The sequence below is a fragment of the Salvelinus sp. IW2-2015 genome, linkage group LG4p, assembly GCF_002910315.2.
Source record: "Salvelinus sp. IW2-2015 linkage group LG4p, ASM291031v2, whole genome shotgun sequence".
In the NCBI taxonomy this organism is placed as follows: Eukaryota; Metazoa; Chordata; class Actinopteri; order Salmoniformes; family Salmonidae; genus Salvelinus; species Salvelinus sp. IW2-2015.
In genome coordinates this window covers 6,085,086-6,110,566 of record NC_036841.1, presented here as the reverse complement: position 1 = coordinate 6,110,566, position 25,481 = coordinate 6,085,086, and the positions used below count along the sequence as shown (strand labels likewise).

Here is a 25,481-nt window from a genome sequence, read left to right as displayed (position 1 = left end):
AGAGATGCCTGTGGAGAATATGCTGGTAAGAATTTGTGTAGAAGAGATGCTGTGGAGAATATGCTGTAGAATTATGTGTAGAAGAGAATGCTGTGGAGAATATACTGTAAGAATTATGTGTTAGAAAGAGAGTGGCTGTAAAAGAAATATACTGTTAACAGAAAATTATGTGTAGAAGAGGATGCTAGTGAGAAAATATCTGAAGAATTATGTTTAAAGAAGAATAGCTGTGGGAGATATACTGTAAGATTTGTGGTAGAAGAGAATGTCTTTGAGAATATACTGTAGAATTATGTGTAGAAGACAATGCTGTGGAGATATACTGTAAGAATATGTGTAGAAAGATGCTGTTGGGAATATACTGGTAGATTATGTGTAGAAGAGATGCTGTGGAGAATATAACTGTAAGAATTATGTTGTAGCTAAGAGATCTGCTGTTGCGGACCATTACCTGTATCGATATTTATGTGTAGAGGAGATGCTTGTGGAGTATATATCTGAGTAAGTACTTCCATGTGTAGAAGAGATGCTGTGGAGAATAACTACGTCAAGAATTATGATCTCAATATTCCAAGTGCAAGTGAATGGGGCAACAATGTGTAAATCGCCATAGTACGTATCTCATTGCATTCTGGAGAGACACTGTTACATTAAGAGTAGACCAACACATTGATTCAAGATAGAAGTGAAAAGGGAATCTTATGTGCACGGACGCAAGAGGGGGGGAGGAATAATATGTATTTGCAACGACATCATATTAGGTTCAAAATATCCAGCCGTGTAATAGCTAAATGGAGAAACACATACCTTTGAATCTGCACATGCAAAACCCATATTTCTTCACTTGGTAGATATCTCAGTTGAAAAAGAGTCGACTTGTGAATATGGGCTGTAGATAAGTAATAAGTTGTTTGTTTTCGCTTCTCTTCCTCTTCCCTCCCTTCTCCTCTTGTTCGCAACTCCTCCACAGAACATCCACCCCCCCCCCCCTCCCCTCCCAATTTCTTCTCCCTTTTCCCTCTTTCCTCGTATTTTTTCCAACTAGAGTTCTTTCCCCTTTCTTCCAGCCAGTGGAGCAAATGGGGGTAGGCGACAGAGCGTGCGCCAAATTAATAATAGAAACTACAGAGGGGTTGGGGTTTTTAGTTTTGCAAATTTATAGTATTCGATCTTACAATTCGATATAAGATTTAAATTTTGAAATTAGACAAGAAATGAATGAGAGAACTTATAAATTGGTTGGAGCTAATCGGAAGTCTTAAGGCTGATTTTGTTTCATAGTCACACGTTAAAAAAATACCAAAAAAATAGATAGGGGTTGACACCAAATGAAAGTTTGTTTTTGTTTTTGTTATTTTTCCTTTCTGTATTTTTCTTACGCAAAAACCATGCGTGATGTATTGTTGTCTCTACCTTCTTGCCCTTTGTGCTGTTGTCTGTGCCCAATAATGTTTGTACCATGTTTTGTGCTGCTACCATGTTGTGCTGCTGCCATGTTGTGTTGCTACCATGTTGTGTTGTCATGTGTTGCTGCCATGCTATGTTGTTGTCTTAGGTCTCTCTTTATGTAGTGTTGTGTTGTCTCTCTTGTCGTGATGTGTGTTTTGTTCTATATTTTAATTTAATTTATTTATATTTTTAATCCCAGCCCCTGTCCCCGCAGGAGGCCTTTTGCCTTTTGGTAGGCCATCATTGTAAATAGGAATTTGTTCTTAACTGACTTGCCTAGTTAAATAAAGGTTATATCAAAAAAAGTTTTTATAAAATGTATCCTTATAGGAATGAGTATGTGCCTGGTAGGGCATGGCTTAGTGTAATGCACAGGAAAAACAAGAAGAGGGCATATAGTAGAGACTGTTCTATGGCGACATGTCAGGTCTAAGGCCTTTCTCAAGACCAGTCGGATTGTAAAGCAGGTAGACTATTGGTATYTGATAACACAAGGACAGTGTGCTGTATGCAGGTGAATGTAGGCTAGTCACCCCTCCACCAAGTGACTATAGCCAACACTCAACAACAGAGTGCCATTTGGGAAGCACGCTGTAACTATCCTACCTGTTTCTCCCCGCTGGGCTTCTTGTGGTTGAGCAGCAGTTCCACGGCCCCCACCACCTCTTTACGGATGGCGTGTAGGAGAGCGTCACCGACGTACACGTTATAGGTGAGCAGCAGCTCTATAATCTCCAGGTTCTCATTCTCTATAGCGATCAGCAGAGCTGTGCGGCCCAACGGGTCTATACAGTTAATGTTGATCCGGAAGTATATCTCTGCTTCCTACAAGCGGGAGGGGGAATGACAACGGATGATTACTTAGTTTTATGGTATCAAGATAGCAAATTGTATCATGTTTATTGATATTGTACTGGGACTTATTTATCCCTCCCTCCTTTTCTCCCTCCCTCCCTCCCTCCTTTTCTCCCTTCTTTTCTCCCTCCCTCCCTCCCTTCCCTCTTCCTGTCCCTCCCTCCCTTCCTTTTCCTGTCTCTCTCTCCTGTAGGAAGAAATATGCTTTGGAAGGGAATATGTGGCTAAAGAAATTATGGTGTGTAGAAAACGATGGCTGTGAGTGGAGAATTATACGATAGGAAATTACTATGGTGCGTGTAGGAAAGAGAGAGCTGTGAAGAGGAATACATTATTACTTGTAAGGAATTATGTGTAGAAAGAGGAGTGGCTGTAAAAGAAATATACTGTTAAAAGAAAATTATGTGTAGAAGAGGATGCTTAGTGAGAAATTATTATACTGTAAGAATTATGTTTTAAAAAGAATAGCTGTGGGAGGAATTTTTATATCTTGTAAGAATTTATGGTAAAAAAGTGTGTACATCTCTGTCTATTTAACTAGGCAAGTCAGTTGAGGTGAGAAGCAAAGAAAATCTTATTATTTTACTGTACACAAGGCGCTAGGTACCTGTGTAGAAAGAGAATTGACTTGTGACCGAGTAATATACTGTCTTGGGACAGCAAGGGGGAGCTGGATCTGTTTGGTAGGAGAGGAAGCCAATATTATGCTGTGGAGGAATGCCTATACTGTTTAGCAAAAAATTCTATTTTAGTTTGAGAAGGAGTATGCTGATGCGAGAATCTATTTACTTGTAATCACTGCCGGATGTGACAGAATATCTAAGTCTTCTGGTAGGGAGATGGGGAGATGTTACAGGAGAATAATGACACTATGATTACGTAAAAGACATTGGGATGTGGGAATGTAGTATAGAGCTGTTTTAAAAGGAAGGTGGTAATGTGTAGGAAGGAGTTGGATGCTGGGTGGAAGTGAGAGAGAAATGGAGTGGTATGGGTTGATGTACTGGTAAAGAAAGCATATTTACAGCGATTCTTTTTTGCAATAATTCAATCTACTTAGCACGTTTTCGTCAACGAGCGGTAAGGAATTTTTTGGTGAGGGAATTAATAAACGTGTTTATAATAAATCACTGCTTCCTATATATGATCAATAGATTGAGAGCGTCAATTACTTTTAGTCATTTCATTTGACATGGTTACCTTGGCTTTTAAATTTAACATTTTCAAAAATTATCCTGATAATGTAGAGGCTAAGCCCACAACAAACATATAACAAAATCTAACTAAACAATAACAGAGAAAACTGGAGAGATATGATTAAAGACAGGAGTTAAGATTAATATTGTGTGCAGAGAGATCATGTAATATTTGGAAGCAGGCCGGGCCCCCACACCGAACGAGAGAAGAAAAAAAAATAGACTATAGCTAAAATTCACAAAAAATAACAAAACAATTTGTTCAGATATCACAACGATATACAAAATCAATTATTCATACTTCAGTTGCGGATATGGTTGCAAAGATGTAAATTAAATAAGCAATGGAGAGGATAACACTTTCCATTAAAAACATGTCTGCAGGCTCCAGAGCAGCTCACATGCTTCTTTGTAGTCTCTGTTGAAAGTTTCCCAGGACTGCGGGATATAAGTAGTATTGTTTGTTCACTTGTACTAGTCAACACACTGCAGATCATTACAACCATTTCCACACACAAAATGCGCATTACTTATCTGTGTCCCTGTCTCTGTCCCACTTGTGGCCTTCCACCGGAAACATAATGTATAGGAAGATAAGAGTAAGGGAAACTAAAGGAGTGGCGGAAGTGGTATGTTTGAATATCTAGGGTTGACAACCTGTCAAGTAAATCGTATTTGATACACTAAAATCTGCTAATGTCGGTTTGTTAAGTGACTTGGAATATGATGCTATCCCCCTCTTAAAAAATTAACAATAGGGAGTCTGAGAGTAGCAGCAGTGAGTTCTTTACCATTCTTCTCACAGAGTCCCATTGTCTAGACTTTTGACCCGGAGCAGCAGTGCTCTTACTTAATAAGGACACACACTCCTCACTTATACGGACGACCCGTGAGCTCCCACCTCTGCTCTTAGTGCGACTGTCAGCTGGCCGTATTCTGGAACTGAAAAACTGTCTGCCTGGAGAAGACACTTACCGTGGGCAGCAGTAATGTCTCGGAAGGATTAATACCGGTAGGATTCGTCCGGCCACTCAGATACAAAAGACCACCCCAGGCTCATAAGAACGGTAGGGATTGGTCGAGGATGGGCCTGTTAGTTAGTATAAAAAGAAAACACCACCTGGGGAGCGTTGAGGAAGAGAGGGCAACTTTAACCAAAGGGACCTCCCCCCCTATTACTCTGTGGGACGATCTAATTTAGCAGCGTTCAATGTCCGTGGACCGAGACAAGGATGACTACGACACTCAACTCCCAAAACACCCCATTCTCTGAGGGCCTCTCTACAATTGATTCTGTTAAAAGGTTACTCGCATACTAAGCACAGGGCCGTCGTGTGAGAGTCGTTAATATAACGAGGTGTCAGGGCCTGCGAGAAAGGGAGGGCGGTAAGTCGGGAATCTGTGAGAAAACGGAGAGCGACTCTATGCCTCAGTTGCATATCCAAAAATAAAACCAACTACAACACAGCTGCGGATCTAAAGTATTCTATGCTTTACAGAATTTTGCTGTATCTTTAAGTTCAAAGAAGGGGAGCTGTCAAGTTCATGGACCACGTCTTACAGGGACAGCGGTGAGGCTGCTTTGCAAGGGAGAGGGAGTGAAGTGGGAAGGGTGTGATGGGATTGGTTTAGAATTATGTCTGTTCATACGCATTGCTCTCCGTGCTGCTCTTGACTGGTTATGGAGTATCTTGTGCCTCCTGGCCAAGCCTAATATGAATGTTGAAGAAGGTATAACCATGTTGTGTGGCATTGAACGTACCTGTTGTGCGTTAGTGCTTGCGCATGATGTTGTAGGCTAGCCCAGATATGGTGGTTGTTGTTTGAGTGCATGAGTGGTTGCTTGGCCATTGGAGGCTATGTGTGATGAAGGATCTGAGGTGTAGGTTACCCTCATTTGTAGTGTAACGTGGTTGGGTCATGGGTGATCTAGGTAACTGTCGGATGGTGTTTTTGCATTGTATCTATAAGGTATGAAGCTTATTTTATTAGTTATTAAGTATTTAAATTCCCAGGGCCCCTGCTTCCACCGGCAGGAAGGCCTTTTTGGGCTTTTTGAGGTTAGCTTGCCATCAATCATAGCTCGTAGGATGTGAGAGATGAGGAATAGTATTGTTGCTTAAGACTGTGAGACTGGCCGATTGAAAGGTTAAGAATTAGGTGAGGAAGGGTGTATATAATCGAAAAGAAGGTTTTTTATGAAAAGGGAAGAGAGGGGACATGATCCTGAGGTAGTCAAGGGAAAGGAGATGTGCCTTGTGAGGGAGAGCAGGAACTATGAGGTGGTAAAGAGATCAGCGCACAAGATGAGAAGAAAGAGAAGAACCAAGAGAAAGAGGAAGGGAGGGCAATTGGAGATGTAGAAGCGAGGACTGATGACTTGATATGAGGGCCCGACAATGCAGGGTCTAAGGCACCTGGTTTGCTCAGAGAGAGCACGAGTCGGAATTGTAAAAGGAAAGGGTTAGGGAGGAACTAATAAGGGTATTAATTGTGATAAACAGCAGAAAGGACAGGGAGAGGAGAAAAGGAGGGAGGGATGTAGCTGATATATGCCAAGTCGTCACATTGTGTGCTAATTCACCACCATCGCCAACCCTAAGTGACTATAGCCTCCCAACACATTTCAAACAAACATGATCCAGACAATTTGCTATCTGGAGTTGCCCCCAGTATTGTAGGCGCAACTTCAGCAAATGTAAACACTAATTGATTACATCACTTACCTGCTCTTCTTCGCTCCGTCCCTGATGCTCTCTTGTCGCCCTGCCCGCTTGTAGGGTAATGCAGAGAAGGCAGTATCAACATGTCTCGTCGACGGATCAGAGCCATCCCTACAACCACCTGCTATGCACTCTCCGTTGTGGAGCGGATCGTAGCCGCCACAGCTCTGCTGATCGCTATAGAGAGATGAGAACCTGGAGGATTGATAGAGCTGGAGCTTGCTCAGCCCTAGTTTTCAACAGCCTGTAACGTTCTTTAAGCCCGCCAATGACGTCTGTACATGTCTCCTACACGCCATCCGTAAAAGAGTGGTGGGGGGCCAGGGGCCCGTGGAAATGGGCCACAGCCTTTATTAATTCTTCCTCGAGCTCAAGCATACTCATCAATGTACTCAGCTCCCATATGTCTGAGCGATTCAGGCAAGGAGGCATGAGCGGACCCCCACAAAAGAACGTAGGATAGTTACAGCGTGAGCTTCCGCTAATTATTTGGATCTTTTGTTTGTTATGTAGTGTTAACTGAGTCTTAATATGTATGTTATTCACTCTCGGTAGGTATAATCTGCTGCTTAGCCGTGTACCCAATGAGAGGGGGCCGTACAATTCACACTTGGAACCATACAGCCCGACGACTGTTCCTGTGTTATCATTATACCAATAAGTGTCTATCTGACTCGTTCTTATCAAATTCTACTGCGTCTTGAGAAAGTATCAAGCGGCGAGTAGGAGCCACGTGACATGTCGCCATTATGTAACGAGTTGCATTGTACTAATTGCTAACTAGTGGGCCCTCTTCTTGTTTTCTTCCTATTTGTGATCCCACTCTCTCACTCCTATTCCTAATGCCGCCCTACCTGCTTCCTTACCCCTCCCACGTGGCCCACTCTATTCTCACTTCATTAATCTCCTCATCTACCCTCCAGGCATCCATCCCACTTTTCCTCTTCCTATTGATAGTAACACCTCTTCTCTTTTGATCTATCACTTCCAATCTCTTTCCCTATGTCCTTATACTCTATGCCCTATTCCGTGCGCTTTCCGTCTAACACCTATCTCACAACTATCCCATTTCCCCTCACCTTCTCACACCCCATTCATGCACTCCGTTCCTCTACCCCCATCACAAGGCGTGCGACATCTTTCCTTTATTCGCCCATTCTCCCATTTCCAACTTCGTTCTCTACCCCCCTCCGCTGTGGCGCATTTCCAGAAGGAGCGTTGCTGGTTGATTGAAGAAAAGAGATAATATTAAGATATTATCAGACAGTCTATATCTCTTCAAACTCCTTATCACGCACACACCACTATCCCAATCACCTACCTCTATTCCTACTCGGACTTACTATAGTGATACCATCATCCATCCTACCCATACCCCCACTCACATTTCCACTCCGACGTAGCAATCCCCCTAATCACACACCTCTACCTTCCCTATACACTTTTCAGCTACCATGCTCCAGAGAGGCAGACACGACATTGACACGGGAGACACAAACAGTGCCCATAAGGGTGCTCCTTTTGCGCAAAACCACCCACAACCATGGCAATGCCAGCCTACACCCTTTCACCTATCCCCGCGCGCTCATCCGCTATTGCCTCTACCGGGAGGAAACACCCTTGCGGTCCATATGCACAACCTTACAACTCTCTTAGGTAGTGAGCACGAGTATATTAAACAGAGCACCCAGAGCATGAGCCGTCTAAGAAGAGAGACTCACATTCAATCTACACACATCAACCCTTTTCGCCACACACTCAGCTGCCCACCAGCCTTTTTTCGTCTTCACGCCTCAAGGAGTTTGTCCCCATTATGCACTCGCTATAGCGCTCTAGATTGAGGGGCTGATTTTATGGACGTAAAATTGAGGAGTAACAGAACTTATACTTCAGTTTGAGTAGGTTCTTCGTCTTCTGTCTTGCCACGCATCACCCGTCCCACCGTCGCCTTAGCTGCACCGTCGAACTTCTCGACCCATAAGTATACGTCTGCTTCCGCGCGTCTCTCGTGGGACAACTCTTTTCACTACAACGCGTATCATGATGGAGACTGCTGTTGTACTTTGAGGCAGAAGTCGGAGTTGCTCGCTTTGCTCCTCTAATCTGGCTGACCGCGAGTGATAGGCAGGTTGCTTTTCTCCAAATAGCCAGGTGCTCTCAGTTCAGACGTCTGGGCACCGTGGACAGAAGTCGCGCAGGAGGCCTAGGAGGATTCCGGTTTTATAAATAAGCAGGTTCCCACACCTAATAGGTAAAGTGGATGCTGTTGCAACTCGATCCTCCGTATACAGAGATGACCAGTTTAGTAGCTAGACAGGTGGTGAAGAGACACTCGGCTGCTACTGCTACATAGAGCAGAATCTCCACTCACCTAAGACAGGTTAGGAGTCTGTATGGGAGTTTAAAAACTTATGATTTAACCATAGTGAGGCTCTAACATATTTGTGCGGGGATGGCGAACATGCTGGTGGAACAGGAGAACATCGAGGGGACACAGATCAGTTTAATGTTGGAGTGGAAAATTGGTTTGGTGGGCTAGTAGGAAAATACTTAAATTGCCAGAACTGGGGAACTTCCACTGGACCAGACGTTTGGTATTTCCTGAGAATGTTACCATCTGTGCACCCTCCAATAAGGTATTATAATAAAATATGTTTTTTTTGGTGCAAACCATGACTTGTTACATATCATGTCCTGTCATTTTTTTCAGTTTGTTTGTAAGGGGAGTAGATCAGCGGTAAGACATGGTGAGGTTTTCACATTATATATAATGTGGACTCACAAAATTCCAATAAAATTGATTATTATACTTTTCCAAACTATAATACAACTCTTCACCGTCTTGCTATTTAGTTTATTATTGGTTGGGGCTCGCCACTCCAAAATATATAAAATAAATGTCACCTCATCTCCCTAACCATATATACATATCCAAGTTCTGACATGTTGTGGAAAGACTACAAAGTAGAGGAAATGAGATCCATAATTAACTTAGCAATTCTCATAAATGTCATAGATAAGCGTTTTTCAAAAACTGAAGGAATAACTGTTACAGGAGAAAATAAAAATATACATTTGGGACGTATGGAAGTGAGTTCAAATTAGTAAACAAAACAGAAGATGATAGTGTTCGCCGCCCAACTTCGCGCGCCTCATCCCCAACCACCACAATTCCATCTTCCACGCCCCAACCCCACCCAAACCAAAACTAGTATGTTATTCTAACAAGGTCATATCTTATACGATAATGAATTCTTATCAGTGTTCGGATTATGCTCATCTTCTATAACAATCCCAATTTATTCCTTCCACTCGTTCACTCACAACTATGTCTCTCCCAGGCAGCTATGAATTCCCTTGGGGTCACTATGTCCGTATCCTCTATTTGTATATGCTGGGGCAGATATCCTTACCAAGATTTGGCGTGAACCCTCAAAATGTCTTTAGGAGCACGCCCATATCATCGTGTCTTCTTGGGACGCCACTGGCGAATTGGTAGATACAGTCAACATACTAAAATTTGTATTGTGGTCGACTATACTTTAGCACACATATTTCCCCTATTGGCCTTAGGTTTCACTAAATATGCAACTGCTGTAAAGAATAATAATTACCAAGCTATTATCTATATTTATTTAACTACCACCCAGAGCACCACATAATTGTCGTACCAAATCTAGTTCTCACACCTCTGCAATATCTTATCCTTCGTTATTACTACAGCAGGGCAAATCCACAAGTCTACACCTAGGTATCGCAATGATAAACATACGACAACGAGCCTATTCTTCCTTCTACAAACATAATTCGCTTACAAGTAATTTTTATCTATAAATATATCTCCCTCCACGCAGTCATCTTCTGACTAACATGGGGAACAACATAAATTACACCTATACTCCTCTAGCACTTGATATTCCAATACATCCACAAACTTGCGCGCATCTATTTTCAATGCCATACACCTTTAAACGTAGATTTTCATATTATTATATCTGAAAGATAAATCATATACCAATACAACAGCAGCATCCCTACATCCTATAACTACACATAAATACTTGATGACTATAAATACAGCTGAAATCAAAAGTTTATATTCCACAGACACTCTCAGTCGAGGCACTAACATAGATACTTTCTAGCACATAATATATATCTTATGTCACCAGCTGATAACCAATATACGACACACAGACAGATCTCTTCTACGAGAGTCTATTTAAAATTACATTAAAGAAGTATATAATATCCATGTCCCAGACTCGCTTATTCTTTCTCTTCTACCACTATTTTGTGGCCCCCACCATTGCTCTAGCCATTACAGTAATAAGTACATGCTACTCGCACTTAGCGAGTGTTCATTTTCTCCCCCTTCCTATGGGTGGACTTATTCTACCACCCACAGTAATTCTTGCCCAGTTCTTGCTGGAGATTGTTATTTAGACCCTCATACCTATCCTTTTCCTACCCCACAAAGCACAATTGCTCCAATTTCCTTGGGACATTTCTCGGGAGGGCGAATCGGAGTACCACTTTCAGTCCCACCCACCCCTCCGAAAGCGCAATTAAATATCGTTCCTCCAGCACCCGTTGCTCATTTGAGGCATCTCTGATAATGCGTATCCGCAGGCATAACTTTCTCTGGGCCTCCATGGCATAGACAGACAATAAACTGTCGCGAGGACAGCATCAATCCCTTCGTCCTTACAAGCACTCGTGCATCATCTTCGTCACCACAGAACCATCCATCAACGAGTTTGGTGTTGGTGTTCGAGAAGTGACTTGGACTATTTGTAGGCGAACAGGAGGATGTGTGTGCCAGAAGGTATGCTGGACTTTGAAGACGCTAGCATAGTATGTGTAGAAGAAAGGGTTTATCTATATTTATAAACTCACAATGCGTAGGGGAATTGATGTGAGTAGTGCATACGATATGCTGTGGTAAACAATGATACAAGCATTATTTAGACGGGCTAAAGCACGTATCCGAATGTAACAAAGAGCGAAATATGTCTTTAGGTAGTATCGATGATTGCGGTTAGACTCACCCCTGTAACCAACCACTAGATAATTGTTAGCACCAGTTGGAGAACTGCTGTGGAGGAAACTGAGGTACTGTGTCACCTAGCCCAATATAGTCTAGATAAGTATTGCGCCCTGCTGAGTTTTAATCCAAGAATGACAACATGCGTATCAGGGAATTATGTGTAGAAGACATGCTGTGGGAGATATACTGTTTAATAAAATAACTACTCTAGTATGCCAATGAGCGTCAATTATGAATACGCGTGATAGGATTGCCAATCTCAATTCAACCCGTTATGAGGCTAAATACATGATAGATACCTTGAAGACTGTTATCTGCAGTGGAGGAAATAGTAAAGACCCTTTTTTTGCGCGAAACCTGTTCATTGGCCTAGTCCGAGCAGAGGGATGCTGTGGAAGAATATACTGTACGATTGGTGTGATTTGGTTTTGTCCCGAGGAATTAGTGGCGTGATACATTTGGTTAGTGTATGTCTTGAGTAGCGGGTAGTAAGCCATATTTGCCTATGTGTACAAAGATGAAGTGCCTGTTGACAAGAAAGCACCTACTAGAGGTGCCGTCAGAGCCATTCTTCTCAAGCCTTTACTATTGCAGAGGTAATCCCCAGATAGCTTTGACTCACTGAATTGAGGAGTAGGTTTGTGACGTATCAATGTGGATGATAATACGCAAACCATCGAGTAGCGCGATGTATAGTCTCATTGCTCATGTCAGTCTTCGTTACCGAGTGCACCGAACAACGGCGTGTGTATTTGTACAGATAAGGAGTAGACCAACACATACTTACAAGCAGTATGAACCGTGAGTGTATATGACAAGGAATGGATGGTTGTGCAGTACGAAGCAGATGGGTGGTTTTGCCCAACGCAGGAAAAGGAGGAGTATGTAATTCACAAACACGAATTAGTTCAGTCTGGTCCGTATTTGGTTTCAAATACCTTCGCATGCTCCCTGGTAGCCGCCGTTCTTTACGATTGGTTCTCCACATTACGAGGATAGCAATGGAGCAATTATGCAACATTATTTGTAGCCACTGGTGCACACTCATTCATGTCTACTGCCCATAAGGTTCTTCTCCACTTGCGCGCCATAGCGAAGGCATCCCAGTGTTAGAAGAGACGATCAACTTGTATACTGAGTAGTGCGCTTTGTGCCACTGATCTTCCAACCAGAGAGTGGCAGGAGATGGAGACCTCTGAGGTATGACATTTATTTTTGATTTGTTTTATATGCCAGAGTCAGAGGAGGAAGAAAAAACGCTCTCTATAGGTGCCGGTGAGATTAAAGTTTTAGTCTGTCAAAAAGTAAACTGTCTGTAACCTTATAGAATGTACACCTATCCAATACATGAGTACATGAACTCGTAAAGTTTCTTAGTGCTGTATTTCCTTAAATCGGTCCCGCTTCCTCTACTACTAAGGATATTGATAATCAAATAATTGTTTAGAGGAGGGTTGTCAATTGAACGATTTGGGTCTATGCGTTTAACACCATATAGCTTGAGAACCCTCTCATTTTACAATTCTCAGCACAGCAAATGGGCGTCATTATACTTTGGAGAAGTACATCATTTTCGCGACGTGCACTCTATTGCTTCCTATACAGGTAAGTCTTATTGACATAGAAGAATTCGAACAGTGCGCTGTGTTCACTGTAGGACACTAGATAAGGACGTTGTTCTCTTATATGTTAGCCTGAGTTCCTAACTGGTTATATGTTCCTCCCAAAATTATGACTATACTAGTTATTTCAATTCAACGATCAATGAGTAAGCCCCCTTTATGGACCCTTCACAATTTCTCCCCCTAGTCCTTTAAAGACTCAACATCTAGGGATAATGGTACATAGTGGGCGACTTTCTATTTCCATATCTATTACTGCCCAAATTGCGTGATTTAAATACTAACAATAAGAGTGGGGGCGACCGGACTCTTTTTACATTTCTTAAATGCCACCACGATTTCTTCCAGTCACCATTTCTCTACATTGTCCGTCTGTAAACCAAGGTGTGCCCGAGAAGCGTCTTTCATTTTGGTCGTTTCACTAGTGGTCGCTGACAAAGGCTCAAGCGAACTGAGAACGTGCGCAAGCGTTGCCTAAACAAAATCTACAACTTCAGACCACTAGAGAAAAGATTCGATGTTATGGATCTCATATTTCTATAAAATTCACACCTAGACTACAAATCGACAGCTGAGGAAGCCACAACTCTTATTAACTTACACGCTGTGAACATTTTGGCTAGTGTTGGATTTTAACTTCGCGTGAGTATATGTCTTATATTGATGGTTTCTCTATTCACCTATCTTTAGTACTGATACTCTTTTGTCAGAGCTGCCTGTTGGGTCATGACTGTACCAACATGAGATATTTTGGCTGTTACACAAGGTAATTTAGGTCCTATGAAAATTTCCTCACCAAATAAGTCTGTTTTCAAGATCTTGCTGGTGTCTGCGTTATCGTCGTTGCTCACACCCCCATGTTGTGTTGTCATGGGTGTGGTGCCATGCCATATGTTGCTCAGTCTTAGGTCTCTCTCTTATATTAGTATTGTTGACCGTTAGTTACATACTAACTTGCACGTTTGTATAACGCGCCAAGTCATATTTTGTATACATCAAGCTAGATTATCTTAACACACTTTCAATGTCCGTAAATCTATTTTGAACTATTGTAACATTATTTTTGAATCGCTCTCTGCAACCCCAATAGATCCTCCGCGAGGAGAAGAGCCTTTATGCCACTTCTTGTCTGCTTATGTCCACTTACTGTTGCATAAAATAGAATACAATATAAGTGGAGCGACAATTATCGCATTCATAGTACCTGTGACCGTGGGTTTCGCGGGATCTAATAAACAAGGGATACATAGTTTAATAGATGCAACAAAAGGGTAAATATTAATCACTAAATATGATTCTCAACCTGTCTTCTCTTAGTGAGAGATTACGCAATGTTTGAACAAGCTAGGAGTAGTGGAGCCCATGGCTTAGTTGATTTATTTAATTGCTCGACAGAGAAAAGAACAGGAAAGAGCCTAAGAGTAAAAGCCGACAATATAAAAGACGTTATTTAATAGAGCAATGGACGAGAACTGTTCAGTTCTGCTATGCGTGCACTCTTCTTGTTCAGCCGAATGCATCAGATAATATATGGCGACCTAATACTTCAAGAACCAAGTGTATTCGCTGAACAAAGAGGATTTTGTGTCACAAAAATCCAAATTAGTTCAGGGAAGTTACCGTGGAGGGGAGGACTCGTTAATTAGGGCATATCCATATTATCAACAACGAAGTGAGAAGGTACTTAGTGTTGTTCTGCTTGATAGTGTCATGTTTTAGAGAGATGATATTAAGAAGCTAGTCCCACCCTCGTCTCTACCAAGTAGACTATAAGCCAACACTTCATCTCGCGAGCCAAAAACAAGAAGTCGCGCACCCTGCATGGAAATCCAAACGCCCATATCATAGCATAGTTGGAGGCCACACTGCGCAATCAGATCTTCCTTCCCCTGCCCTCCCAGCGGCTTTGCGCGGGCCCTGCTGCCTCTGTGCTGGGTGCGGATATGAGGATGACAGCGAGGAGCATCTCCCGATATCGCGCGCGCCACCTCATCCCTCTTTGACGGGGTAATGCGATTGTATGATGGATTCGCAAAAGGGAAAAGAGAGACATGCCGTCACCCGAACAGGTACACGGTTATAGGTGAGCAGCAGCCTCTATGAGATACCACAGCTCGCAGGGTCTTCATTGCGTCGCCGGCCCAATTCCCCCCACTATCTTCCCTTTGAGGGATTAGTGTTGTAGCCGTGAAATTGACAACAGTTGCTTCAGGTGAAAAAGAAACTATGTAGCTGCCTCTCATACGGTAGTTCAATGTTACAAGTTAAAACTTTGCAATGAGCAGGGTTAAAATTATCCAATAGATCCCCGCAGCTAGACCAGAATTTTAAAATAACTTTCAGTGCTCGCTTTTCTCCTCAAACATAGCTTGAGGAGGGACGAACCGGACGCATTCTGATCCCACGAAGATGAATGTAGTTACTTGGAGAAAGTATTAAATATGGTTATTCAATGAAGGAGTTATGAGACAACTAATATTTTGTATTCAAGGTGTTATTGATATTGTAGCTGGTGACTTAACAAGGTTGGTCAAGCTCGCATACCTTCTTCGCGTCATTGTGCTGACCCTCCCGCCCTCCTCTTTTCTCCCTTCTTTTCTGCCCTCTCATCCATGCGCCTCCCTGTGGCTTCTCCTCTATACTCGCAATGTCCCGTCACCTCCTTACCTACCAATTCTTCTTAGTTCTCTATCTTCGCTCCCATTCTCTGTGACCATCTCCTCATAATACCCTTCTACAGCCCTTCACGCGTGCCCTCTCGTCCTGCATACTAAGCCACCACCTCCAAGCTAATCTCTATCCCTGTTCGGCATAGTACGAGCTCTGCCTCAATTCCTTGTGGAACGTTGCTCCTTCCACTGGACTAGCCCGATCCGCCTACAGTACGCCGGGGCCTCTGAATCACGAGCTGAGAGGCTGTGAGATAGCTGTTAGGATCGTTGAAAAGTAAAGGAACGTTTTTCTAGTATGGCTTGGATCATCACTGTTAATCGTTGTCTTATCAATACATTCTATTGTTTTATATTACTCCCCTACCACTTTTCCAACTCTCTGTTCTTCAGGCCACCCACCTAGGTGATGCGTCCTGATCTTGCCTAACAACACGAGAGCCCTCACAAGCTGGGCACCCATTATACCTACCCTCCCACATGTGCAGCATCAGGACAGCCTGCCCTCTCCTAGTGGCCTTCTTCCCCTACTTGTCACCAAGACATGACTCGTTGTTATAGCTGAAAAGGCCATAGTCGTCACCTCTTTCTACTCGGGACTCCATCCTCGCCATCCCATTGTGCCTCTTCTTACTCATCCCATTCCTCTCACGTTCCCGTTGGCATCTACAACAGTGTCTTTTATTTCACATTAGACCGATAACGGGGAACTCTAAGTCATGGAACAGGTCTTGTTTAAGGCTGAGACACTACTGTCTCCATTCATTCGCAAATTACATACGATTCACATAATCCGACATTGACCTCTACTCCCACTCTCTCTCAATCTCAACGTTTTCTCTACTCCTGCCAGCGTGAGCGATCACTTGGCACGGTACCTCTAAGAGCGCTTAGAATGACATAGCGAGACGTAGTCATCATCTTCTCTGCCAGCCATCCCCGTCCCTGACCTGGCCCTGCCCACTAATTATCTCATCCGTCCCTCGATGCTATCTCTGGAACCTTGCGTTAGAGCCTGTGGTTGAATCATGAGCGTCAGTCCTATCCTTATGGTTCTCTTGCCTATCGTCAGCTGCTCTGCTAGGTAGCTCTTTAACTACACAGCACGTATCAGATTCAGTCACCACTCAGAGCCACTTGATCTAAGTCACGCTATGGAGTGGCCATCCCTGTCTAGGGGCATTACAATTCAGGCATTACTGAGAGTGCTCAACAGTTCTTAGTGCGACCATCTTAAGGAAGGCACGAAACTCATTTTTTTTCAGAGTTTCCCAATAGGAGCCAGAGATATACGAGTCTAGATCTCGCTTCAGGGAAGATCTACGTTGAGGGACATTACGCTAGCTATAGCTAGGCAATCATCACTCACACACCTAAAGAAACAGGTAAATAAGCTATTAAGCTAACATTTGATTAGAACTTTGATAATATCACTACATTTTAGAGAAGCCAGCAGCTTGCGACTCATACAAAGTACATGAGGAACACTAGGTAAGAGGATTCCAGTAACATTGTGGTTGTGCTTGGATAAATCTGGTTGGCTACAGCAGCTTATCGTAGAAAACCATATACTTACTTAATGCATTAGACGTGGGAAACCACAACTGAAGACAGATTCGTTAGTGTGGTTATTGTTTCTTTCCTTCTCACACTCTTTGCACTTCTCAGCAATATATGGACCTAAGTGAGAGAATCATGAGATTATGTGTTTGCAGAGAGGTGTGTCAACCACAATCTGAGTTGGTTGAATATTATTGTTTCCCAATTCATTGTGTTCGTTGGGGTCGCGGGGGGGTGGGCAAAAAAGGTCCAGTACAGAACATATCTCTATCATACTTTATACCTTAACCTCGCAGCCTCTACTTCAGTTCATATTAGTATTTAAATTGTGGGCTGCCACTCCAACACATTGTAGATTGATGTTGAGACATTTAAAAAAGAGTACATAAAAGTCCCCACTGAAGTATTGTGCACGTGCATTGATGATAGTCAGTAGTGTGGAAAATAGTTTAATATTCACAACTCGATAAAGTAGCACGTCTGGCTCTATATTCTCACTGTCCATTTGCTGAGGATAGTATAGTGAGAGAGAGAAATCAGAAACACACCTGAATAGATTTGATACGATGTAATGCCTTATCCACGCACGCACTTGCGTCAACACCATATTCACATATGCCCCCTACCCACTCTCTCACTCTCCCAATGCTTCCATACAGTGTACAATGTTGTACGTTGAGTAATTCAATCCAAGTTGGTCTTCATCGTTAATGTTCAGCCATAGGTACTGCATCTCCAGTGACTGAGCAAATGGCTCATACTTCCATCTGCGTATTTCTTGTGGGCACGTTGATGAGTTGCACTTTATAGAGGTGTTCACTTAAGACTGTGAAAGCACATTCTTAGACAGCCAATCATGCTGATTTGAAGGCTCTTAGGCTCAATGTCAAACAAACAAATTGTACTAGTTAACTCTCTGAAGTCTATTGGTCCCAGGGGAGACTACTAGCGCGCGACGTTGTAAATCATAGAAAGATTGCTATGCTGTCTCTTCCAAACTGAACTAGACCTAAAGTTATACATAACAGGTCAGGGAAATCGGGACTTTATTTTATTAACCAACCAATGTAAAGTAAATTCTCCCTGTAATTATCCTTTGGTATTAGCAGCACAAAAAGCAACCTGGTCTCAGAGAAAGACGAATTTGTACATTACTATATTAAGGTCTCAGCATGAAACGAAGCACATGCCTTCTCTTATCCGGTCTTTCTCAAAGTGCCTCCGTTATATGTTTCAACGGCTAAAATCTAACACGTGTGTGATATAGATTAATCTGTCAATCATGAAGCATTAATCAAATATATTCAATCAACTGCAGATTAGTAAAGGCTGTTTTACACAAACTGTATCGCTCCTTACATTGACATTGTGCGTCACTCTAACAGATGATTTTGTTATGTAATAATGACATCAAAGAATACCGAAACTGTTTCAAGCCAACGAGGGGAGAGTTAGACAATAGTGTTAAAAAAGCTAACTAGCTAAAGAGCATAGAGTATCTAAGACGTGTGATGATGTGCTCACATCCTCGTATGCTAAGCGCCCTAGTTCCTCCGTTTTGGCACCTGTCAAGTGTGCTATCTTGCTCCTGCACTGCGAGCGTCGTCATTCCTGATTTGCTTTCGACGCAGTTCATTGGCATGTACGATGACCTGTGCTGATACACTTGGGCACACTCTTTAAAACACAATATTGGTCCATTTACAACTTACGAGCTTAAAAGTTTTCCCTGCTTCGCTTACTGGGAACGTGCGGTGTATTAGTCCTGCACTGGTTTCTCCATCTCTCCCCACTGTCCGCTCTTCTTACTCAGGCTCCGATCCTATCTCTATTTTAAGTAACCCCTACTAGTAATCCCAGAGCGGCTGCCTACAAATGGTGGGATAAATGAGATCCGCTAGCTCTATCTCTCGAGCATTCTCATGCGTTAGCTATAGTGTATGCTACACTTGAGTTACATACCTATGATACCTTGGAGCCACTTAGAGATGAATGAACGATTACGACATGAACGATGTCGATAGAGGCAGGGCAGTATGGCTGGTATGAATTTTAAGGCCTTAGTTATCAGCTCCATGGACTTAAGGAGAGGCTGTCCATGATCTACAGGCGAATAGTCCTCGCACATGACAGAAATACTCGAAATGGCACGCTGTACTTTCACCATGAGGGCCTAGTGCATTTAGGAGGTTCTTCCATGATAAGATCTTCATACAGCACTCGAGGTAGGGATGCTCTTTTTCGCATATCTCACTATTCTACCAATAAATTCGGGAAGACAAGTGTGTGCTTTTTATAAGTAACCCTAGGAATAAAGAGTGTGCGTCGATACTGACAGCTCATACAACACCGCATATACGCAGTTGGTTTAGGATCGGTTACCTGTCAACCTGCTCTTCTACATTAGTTTTAACTGAATTTCAAACACAGATCAGCAGATTAGTTTTTACAGGCCTCTACCCCAATGTGTCATATACACAGTCTCTAACCATTGGGACACAACTTCGTCTGCGAAGTGAAACAGTCGATGTAATACCAGTGTGGACTTGCCATGCAGCGTCTTCTGGTGTGAGACAAACCACCTGGCATGCTCTCTGTTCAGTTTTGGACGAGCACTTATCATCATCTGCCCAGCTCTCTTGGTACATCGGGTGAGGCGACCAGGGATTGACATGTTGCGCTGTTGTTTGCTACCCTCGATAGGCCCGACGAAAAGTTAGTGCGTGCGCGTAGAAATGGTTCTGAGGGTGAAGCGACACGGCGACTTACAACTGTCAGTTCTCCGTGTTTCAAATTGGGGCTTGCACTAGCCATAGCCGCTTGCGGATACTATTTCTCTCTGACCTCGATCGGGTAGCGACTTTACTCATCAGACTTATAACAGATCCACTCCAGAGCACTGAATTCCGCGCACACGACACTGTCTATGCTGTACCATTGAGATGCTTACGAGTCCCAGGTAATTCTAAGGGGAATATATCGTTTCAGCGAATTCAGTGAGTTGATTGACCTATTCTGATCATTTGCTCCACGTATTCCTTTATATAGATAGAGCGGTACCAGTAGAGTGCAAGAACACTTATGTAGCTCTGGACTCCTAGTTTGATACGTGTGTGTACTGTTAACACGCTCATGGAGTCTCGACTATAGGCTACTTCTGTCAACTGGGAGAGTAACGAGCAAGGTGAACAACGGATGCCTAGTCACAGTAGTTCTGTCTTCCCTCATGTCTGTTGCTGACAGCACGCCACAGATAGAACTGCGTGCGTGTGTAGCACTAGATTGAGTGTTGGCAACGTAATGGAAGTAGAGCGGAGATTGTATTGCTCTCTGCTTTTTTGGACCAATACACAAATGTCATACGTGCAAAACAGATGCCTCCACGTGACCACGGCGCACTTGCAGAGCGAGTGTCCATAAGGTACAGCCTCGTGTCTATTGCTTAGGCGTGACGAGCAGGTAACCTACTATATAGCGATAGGTATATTAAGTTTTGTGCGAGCGAGGTTGATTGTCCTAGAACGATACCAGCTAGCATGAAACGCCTCTTGATCGAAGAAATTGTACCATATGGTTCTCTATAGACCTGTGACCTATAATTCAAGTAATTGCACTTAACCACATCGTGTAAGACATTGCATATTAACAGTGTGCTATAAATAACGGCCTAAGTATGCCAACTAATGTGGATGAGCTAATATTCCATCCATATAAATGTGTGTTATTAATTAGCTATTGTCTGTATACACATGTTCAGTACTAGACAGCTCGATAGTTGTTAGATACAGTGTTGATGATTACTAGCTGGCACTTTTTGCATATACTCCATAAGAAATCTCGTTCCAGAAAGTAATGTCTACCTGTGGCCTCAGTGTGTGGTCAAAGTTAGTAAAATACATGTATCTTCTTGTAAATCGCCACCACCTACGAGTTGTATGATTACATACATTCATACATAAATGAAGTGGACGGTAACTTAGCTCTCTATTCTCAGAATTTTATCCTAATGTACCATCTTCACAAAGAAACGTATCTGATGAATCGTAATTAGTACCACATCATAGGATGATGACTTAAAGTTATCATATGGTACATACTATACGTCAGTCACCATATGTATAATTAATTCACTTCAGAAGGCGAAAGAGGATAAAGGTATGAGAGATAACGTTCCCTTATTGCACTTGCAGGACCCTGGTCTTATTCCCAAAGTATTCAGATTACGTTATAAATAGATAAGAGTCAACCTAACATAATAACTTAATACGAGCAAAGCATCTTCATTGGTGTAAGAGGTTTAACACTGTTTCCCATGCTTGTTCACCGTAGAATATCTTAAACATACATATTAAAATACATTCTTTTACTAATGAAATTCGACATCCGTGAGGTCTCGAAGCCTTGGTCTGCGTTATATCCTAGGCCAGCGTTAGACCATACGTTAACAGCGTACAAGATGGTAGCATTTAAGTTCCAACAAGTGGCTATGAAAAAAATACCACCTTAGGACACTTAAAGAGGGCCTTCTACTGACTCTGAAAAAACACCAAAATAAATATATGCATCGTAAATTCGACAAAGGATACAATCCGAGCTCGGTCTGCGTCTACAACAAAATCAGATCCAGAGCCTATTAGCAAGACTGGATTATAACTACATGGAGGTCATGAGTAGAACTAGTGCATCAGAATTGTGATCTGCCAGTGAGTTTGGACATATAAAGTGCGAAGATTATGCAATGTCCGTTATTCTGTGAAGAATTTATTTACAGACGAGCTGCGCTTACAGGGAGGACAGGACGACAGCTGATGCGTAACCTCAGCTGAACTGGCAGACCATGTGGTTAACAACAGCCTACAAGCGCATGTGCACATGGATCAATTCCGTTCAACAACGCTGAACATTCCCACAGCGGGACGGTACATGGTATGGGCATCGAGACTAACGCACTGCCCGAGTACACAAGAGCGCGATCGCCCCATCCCTCTCCATCAATGTGCTCCCAGGACCAAAGCAGTGATACTAGGCTGAGGAAGATGACCTGAGAACTTGAAGGGCTTGTTAGGTCCAATTTTATTACCACTGTAAGGCAGCACAACGCAAGACATCACAAAACCCCAATGTCGCCTCTATGAACATGGTGTCACCCTACAATCCACCGATCGGCTGACCAGACGTCCAGGCACTGCAGAAACAGTTGCTACTGATCTCACTGTTAGCGAATTTAGAGGGTCAATTAATGTAACACTCACCTACGGAAGATGCGATGCGATGGATTCTCGCTTTATCGTACGTAACCATTACTATTAAAAGCAGTACACATTGACCGAGGCGCGTGTACTCTGCGCTCCTCGGAGATCACGAGTTGCGAGGAGTGGAGCGAACAAATAACATCTAAATAACAATATATCTGTGTGCTGGGCTTGCAGAAACAGACAGAGGGACGAAGAAAAACTATGGTCTCTACCTTGTTTGCGCGTTTGTCGACTCAGCATCACTGCGACTTTCCAGCGTTTTGTTGGATAATCTAAGACAGGCAATCTCTAATGCCTGCTTATTTTACCAAGGAAGAGAGCACTCCTTTCACTCCCTCAATGGATGCGTACCCTTCTGCAGGCTCATCCTATGACCAGACACCACGTTCCAGCATATGTGAAGCATTCGACGCACCAAGCACATGACTACTGACTATGCGTTGTCCTTGTTCGCGCGTACTTTCCTGTCTAGACAGATGCGAGTCTGTTCTCCGATGCCTTCTAGGCCAAGAAGAAAAGCCCGGATGATCTACTTTAATCCAAATATGAGCACTCTGGGAAGTTAAACTTATTGTATCGGAGGTGTATACTAAGGGCTTAGGAGGCCATCACCCCCAGAAAATGTCCAGAACTTGAAGTGCCTTGGTGGCAAAGTAGCAATGGCATGGTAAACAATCTCACAGCAAGAACCTCGACATATAATCTGGGTACAAGTCCTATGCAGTGAGGGCGGGGGGAGGAACATAAAGCGATGCACTGCTCAAGGTACTTAATGCAAGGCCTGGTAGGTCCACACCAAATATCCCATGACTGTACTTTTAGGTTACAGACCCCCCTTTTGTTCAGGAGAACATGAATTATATTCCCAAGTGTTCTGTTAGGATCATCATGCGTCTGGGAAACTGTGTTTCAGTTTAATATCTCAGTGGTTAATCTTGTTATGTTCATAACAAATATTACAAGTGTCAAGAAATCCACCCTCCGGTCACACGTGATTAAGTTTGAACTTGAAAATAAACGCAAAGTTGATCATTTGACGCAGGATGTTTCTTGTCATGCTCGAGGATATTCACGTATCTATATACGTCTCTTCTCTGAGACCAGGTTGCATTTTTGCGCCTGCTAATAACAAAAGAATAGATTACCCATGGCAGAAGAATTTACATTGTTGTGGATGTAGATAAAACAGAGACTAACAAAGTGTCTTTGGTTACCATTATCTTATCTTCTCTAATGCGTCAATACCCAAAACCTCTTATTTACAACGCGGCCACACCTCTGGGCCAATACTCGTGGCAGTTCGCTCCTTCTCGTCGATTGTGTCGCCTTAGTGGTACTCCCGAATCACTCGCCGATATGATGACTACCAGCACGTGGAGGCAGTCTCGTAGTTGAGTTAGGGAATATGACTCCATGATGATATAGGCGGAGTGTATAATGTTAAACTGCGACAGACATTAGTACTGAGGTTATGAAGCAGGTGCTGGGGTTGAGGGAATGGAAGTGGGTATGGTTGGGGGTGGAAAGCGCACCCATTGCTTTTTGATTCGTACGCCTACTAACATACTTACATGCATCTAATTATGTACAACTCTCGTTTATTGAACTATTAATAGTGATGATCATAATTGATTCAAGACTTGTATTTATGTACTTTTTTAAATGTTACATTTTTCATTTTGGGAGTGGCAGCCACAATTAAAATACAATATGGAACTGAAGATGCAAGTTAAGTTATTTGAATTTGTATATTGAACCCCCCCCCCACCAACGAAAAAATGACAAACATAAATACAAATGTTGACACACAAAAAAAACATAATTATACTTATTGGATGTGCAAAGATGTAAATAAAATACCAAAACGTCTGTCCAGTGAGTCCAGTCTGCAATTAAGTAGTTTCCTACTGCAACCCAAATCCATGCTCACCCAACACATTATCTGATCTGTGAATTGATTTGATCCGCGTTATTACTACATGTCACACATGAGTGTTTTCTCTTCTACCTAAAAATTTTCACAAGGAAAGTAATCTATGCCATTGTTATGCGTAATCTAACCTGAATCTGTCTCTCAAGAGCGCAGTCTGGACAGAAATTGATCTTTAGACTCAGTGAGTGACCCCAGCTTGTCTTGTGTTCCTCAAACATGTATTTTCTACCGCGAAGGCACACAACACATATTTCCTCCCTATAAAGGTATTAATCGTCTGAGGGACCTGAGAAACTGCGGAAACTATGGTGCAGAGGGCCGAGTCTGAAACTGTTCTTGGACACTAGGACGTGAGTAGTAATCCATATACCTGGGGGGTGTAAACAGAGGAGAAGAGTGAGACGCACGCCTCAGTCCAATATGGGACCAAGTGTGCGTCATTGCTCTGAGGGTAGGGAATGCAGGGCCGTGAGTGTGAATAATTGGCGAGCGTGGAGATGAGAAGGGTGAAGCAATGGATGCGCGAAGTTAAAAGTGAGAATAGCGCCTCTCTCTCAGCTCAGACATAACAAGAGCTCTCCTTAGAGGCGTTCCGTAGGATCTGGCAGAGAGTCGGAAGAGAGAGAGCAAGATACGTGTAAGGAGGAAGGAGAAGTTGGATGGTGGAGAAAGAGACGATTGCTCAGGTATAGTGACTCGATGCCTTCTCAGAATTTGTGAGGGATGCAGACCTGCTGGCGATGGGAGGAGTGTAAGAAGGGAGAGAAGGGAGGAAGGAGGGCTGAATGATCCCGAGAGAAAGGAGCTGGACTGGTGGAGAATGCGCTCAGAGTTTATAAACGGTAGCATCATGGAAGTACGTTCGACAGAGAAGGAAGGAACGTTGAATGGTGTGACTAGGAATTAAATGAGGGATTAAGGGGAGGAGGGGAGGGAGATAAAAAGAGGTGTGAGAGAAGGAGGAAGGGCAGGGGAGATGTAAGGATGGGCAGGTAGAAAGTCATACGTATAACTTCCGCATCAAACAATAAGCTCTAGGGTGAGAACTGGGAATGGTGGTAAATTTCGGTAGAGGGATGGAGATGGAAGAAAGGGAAAGCAGGTTGAGGAGGAAGAGAAGGAGGAGAGAGGTCGGAGGGAGGAGGGAGTGAAGGGAAAGGAGAAGGAAT

The 25,481-nt window shown here is 43.0% G+C and overlaps 1 protein-coding gene across 1 annotated transcript in view; it reads right to left on the bottom strand.

Annotated features, from left to right (window-relative positions):
- trpc4b (transient receptor potential cation channel, subfamily C, member 4b) overlaps positions 1-25,481 on the bottom strand; it is a 58,707-nt gene that overhangs the window by 26,577 nt on the left and 6,649 nt on the right. The window contains exon 3 of the mRNA XM_070437548.1: positions 2,056-2,274. Within this exon, the coding sequence (XP_070293649.1) occupies positions 2,056-2,274 (219 nt within the window). The remainder of the gene's footprint in view (positions 1-2,055; positions 2,275-25,481) is intronic.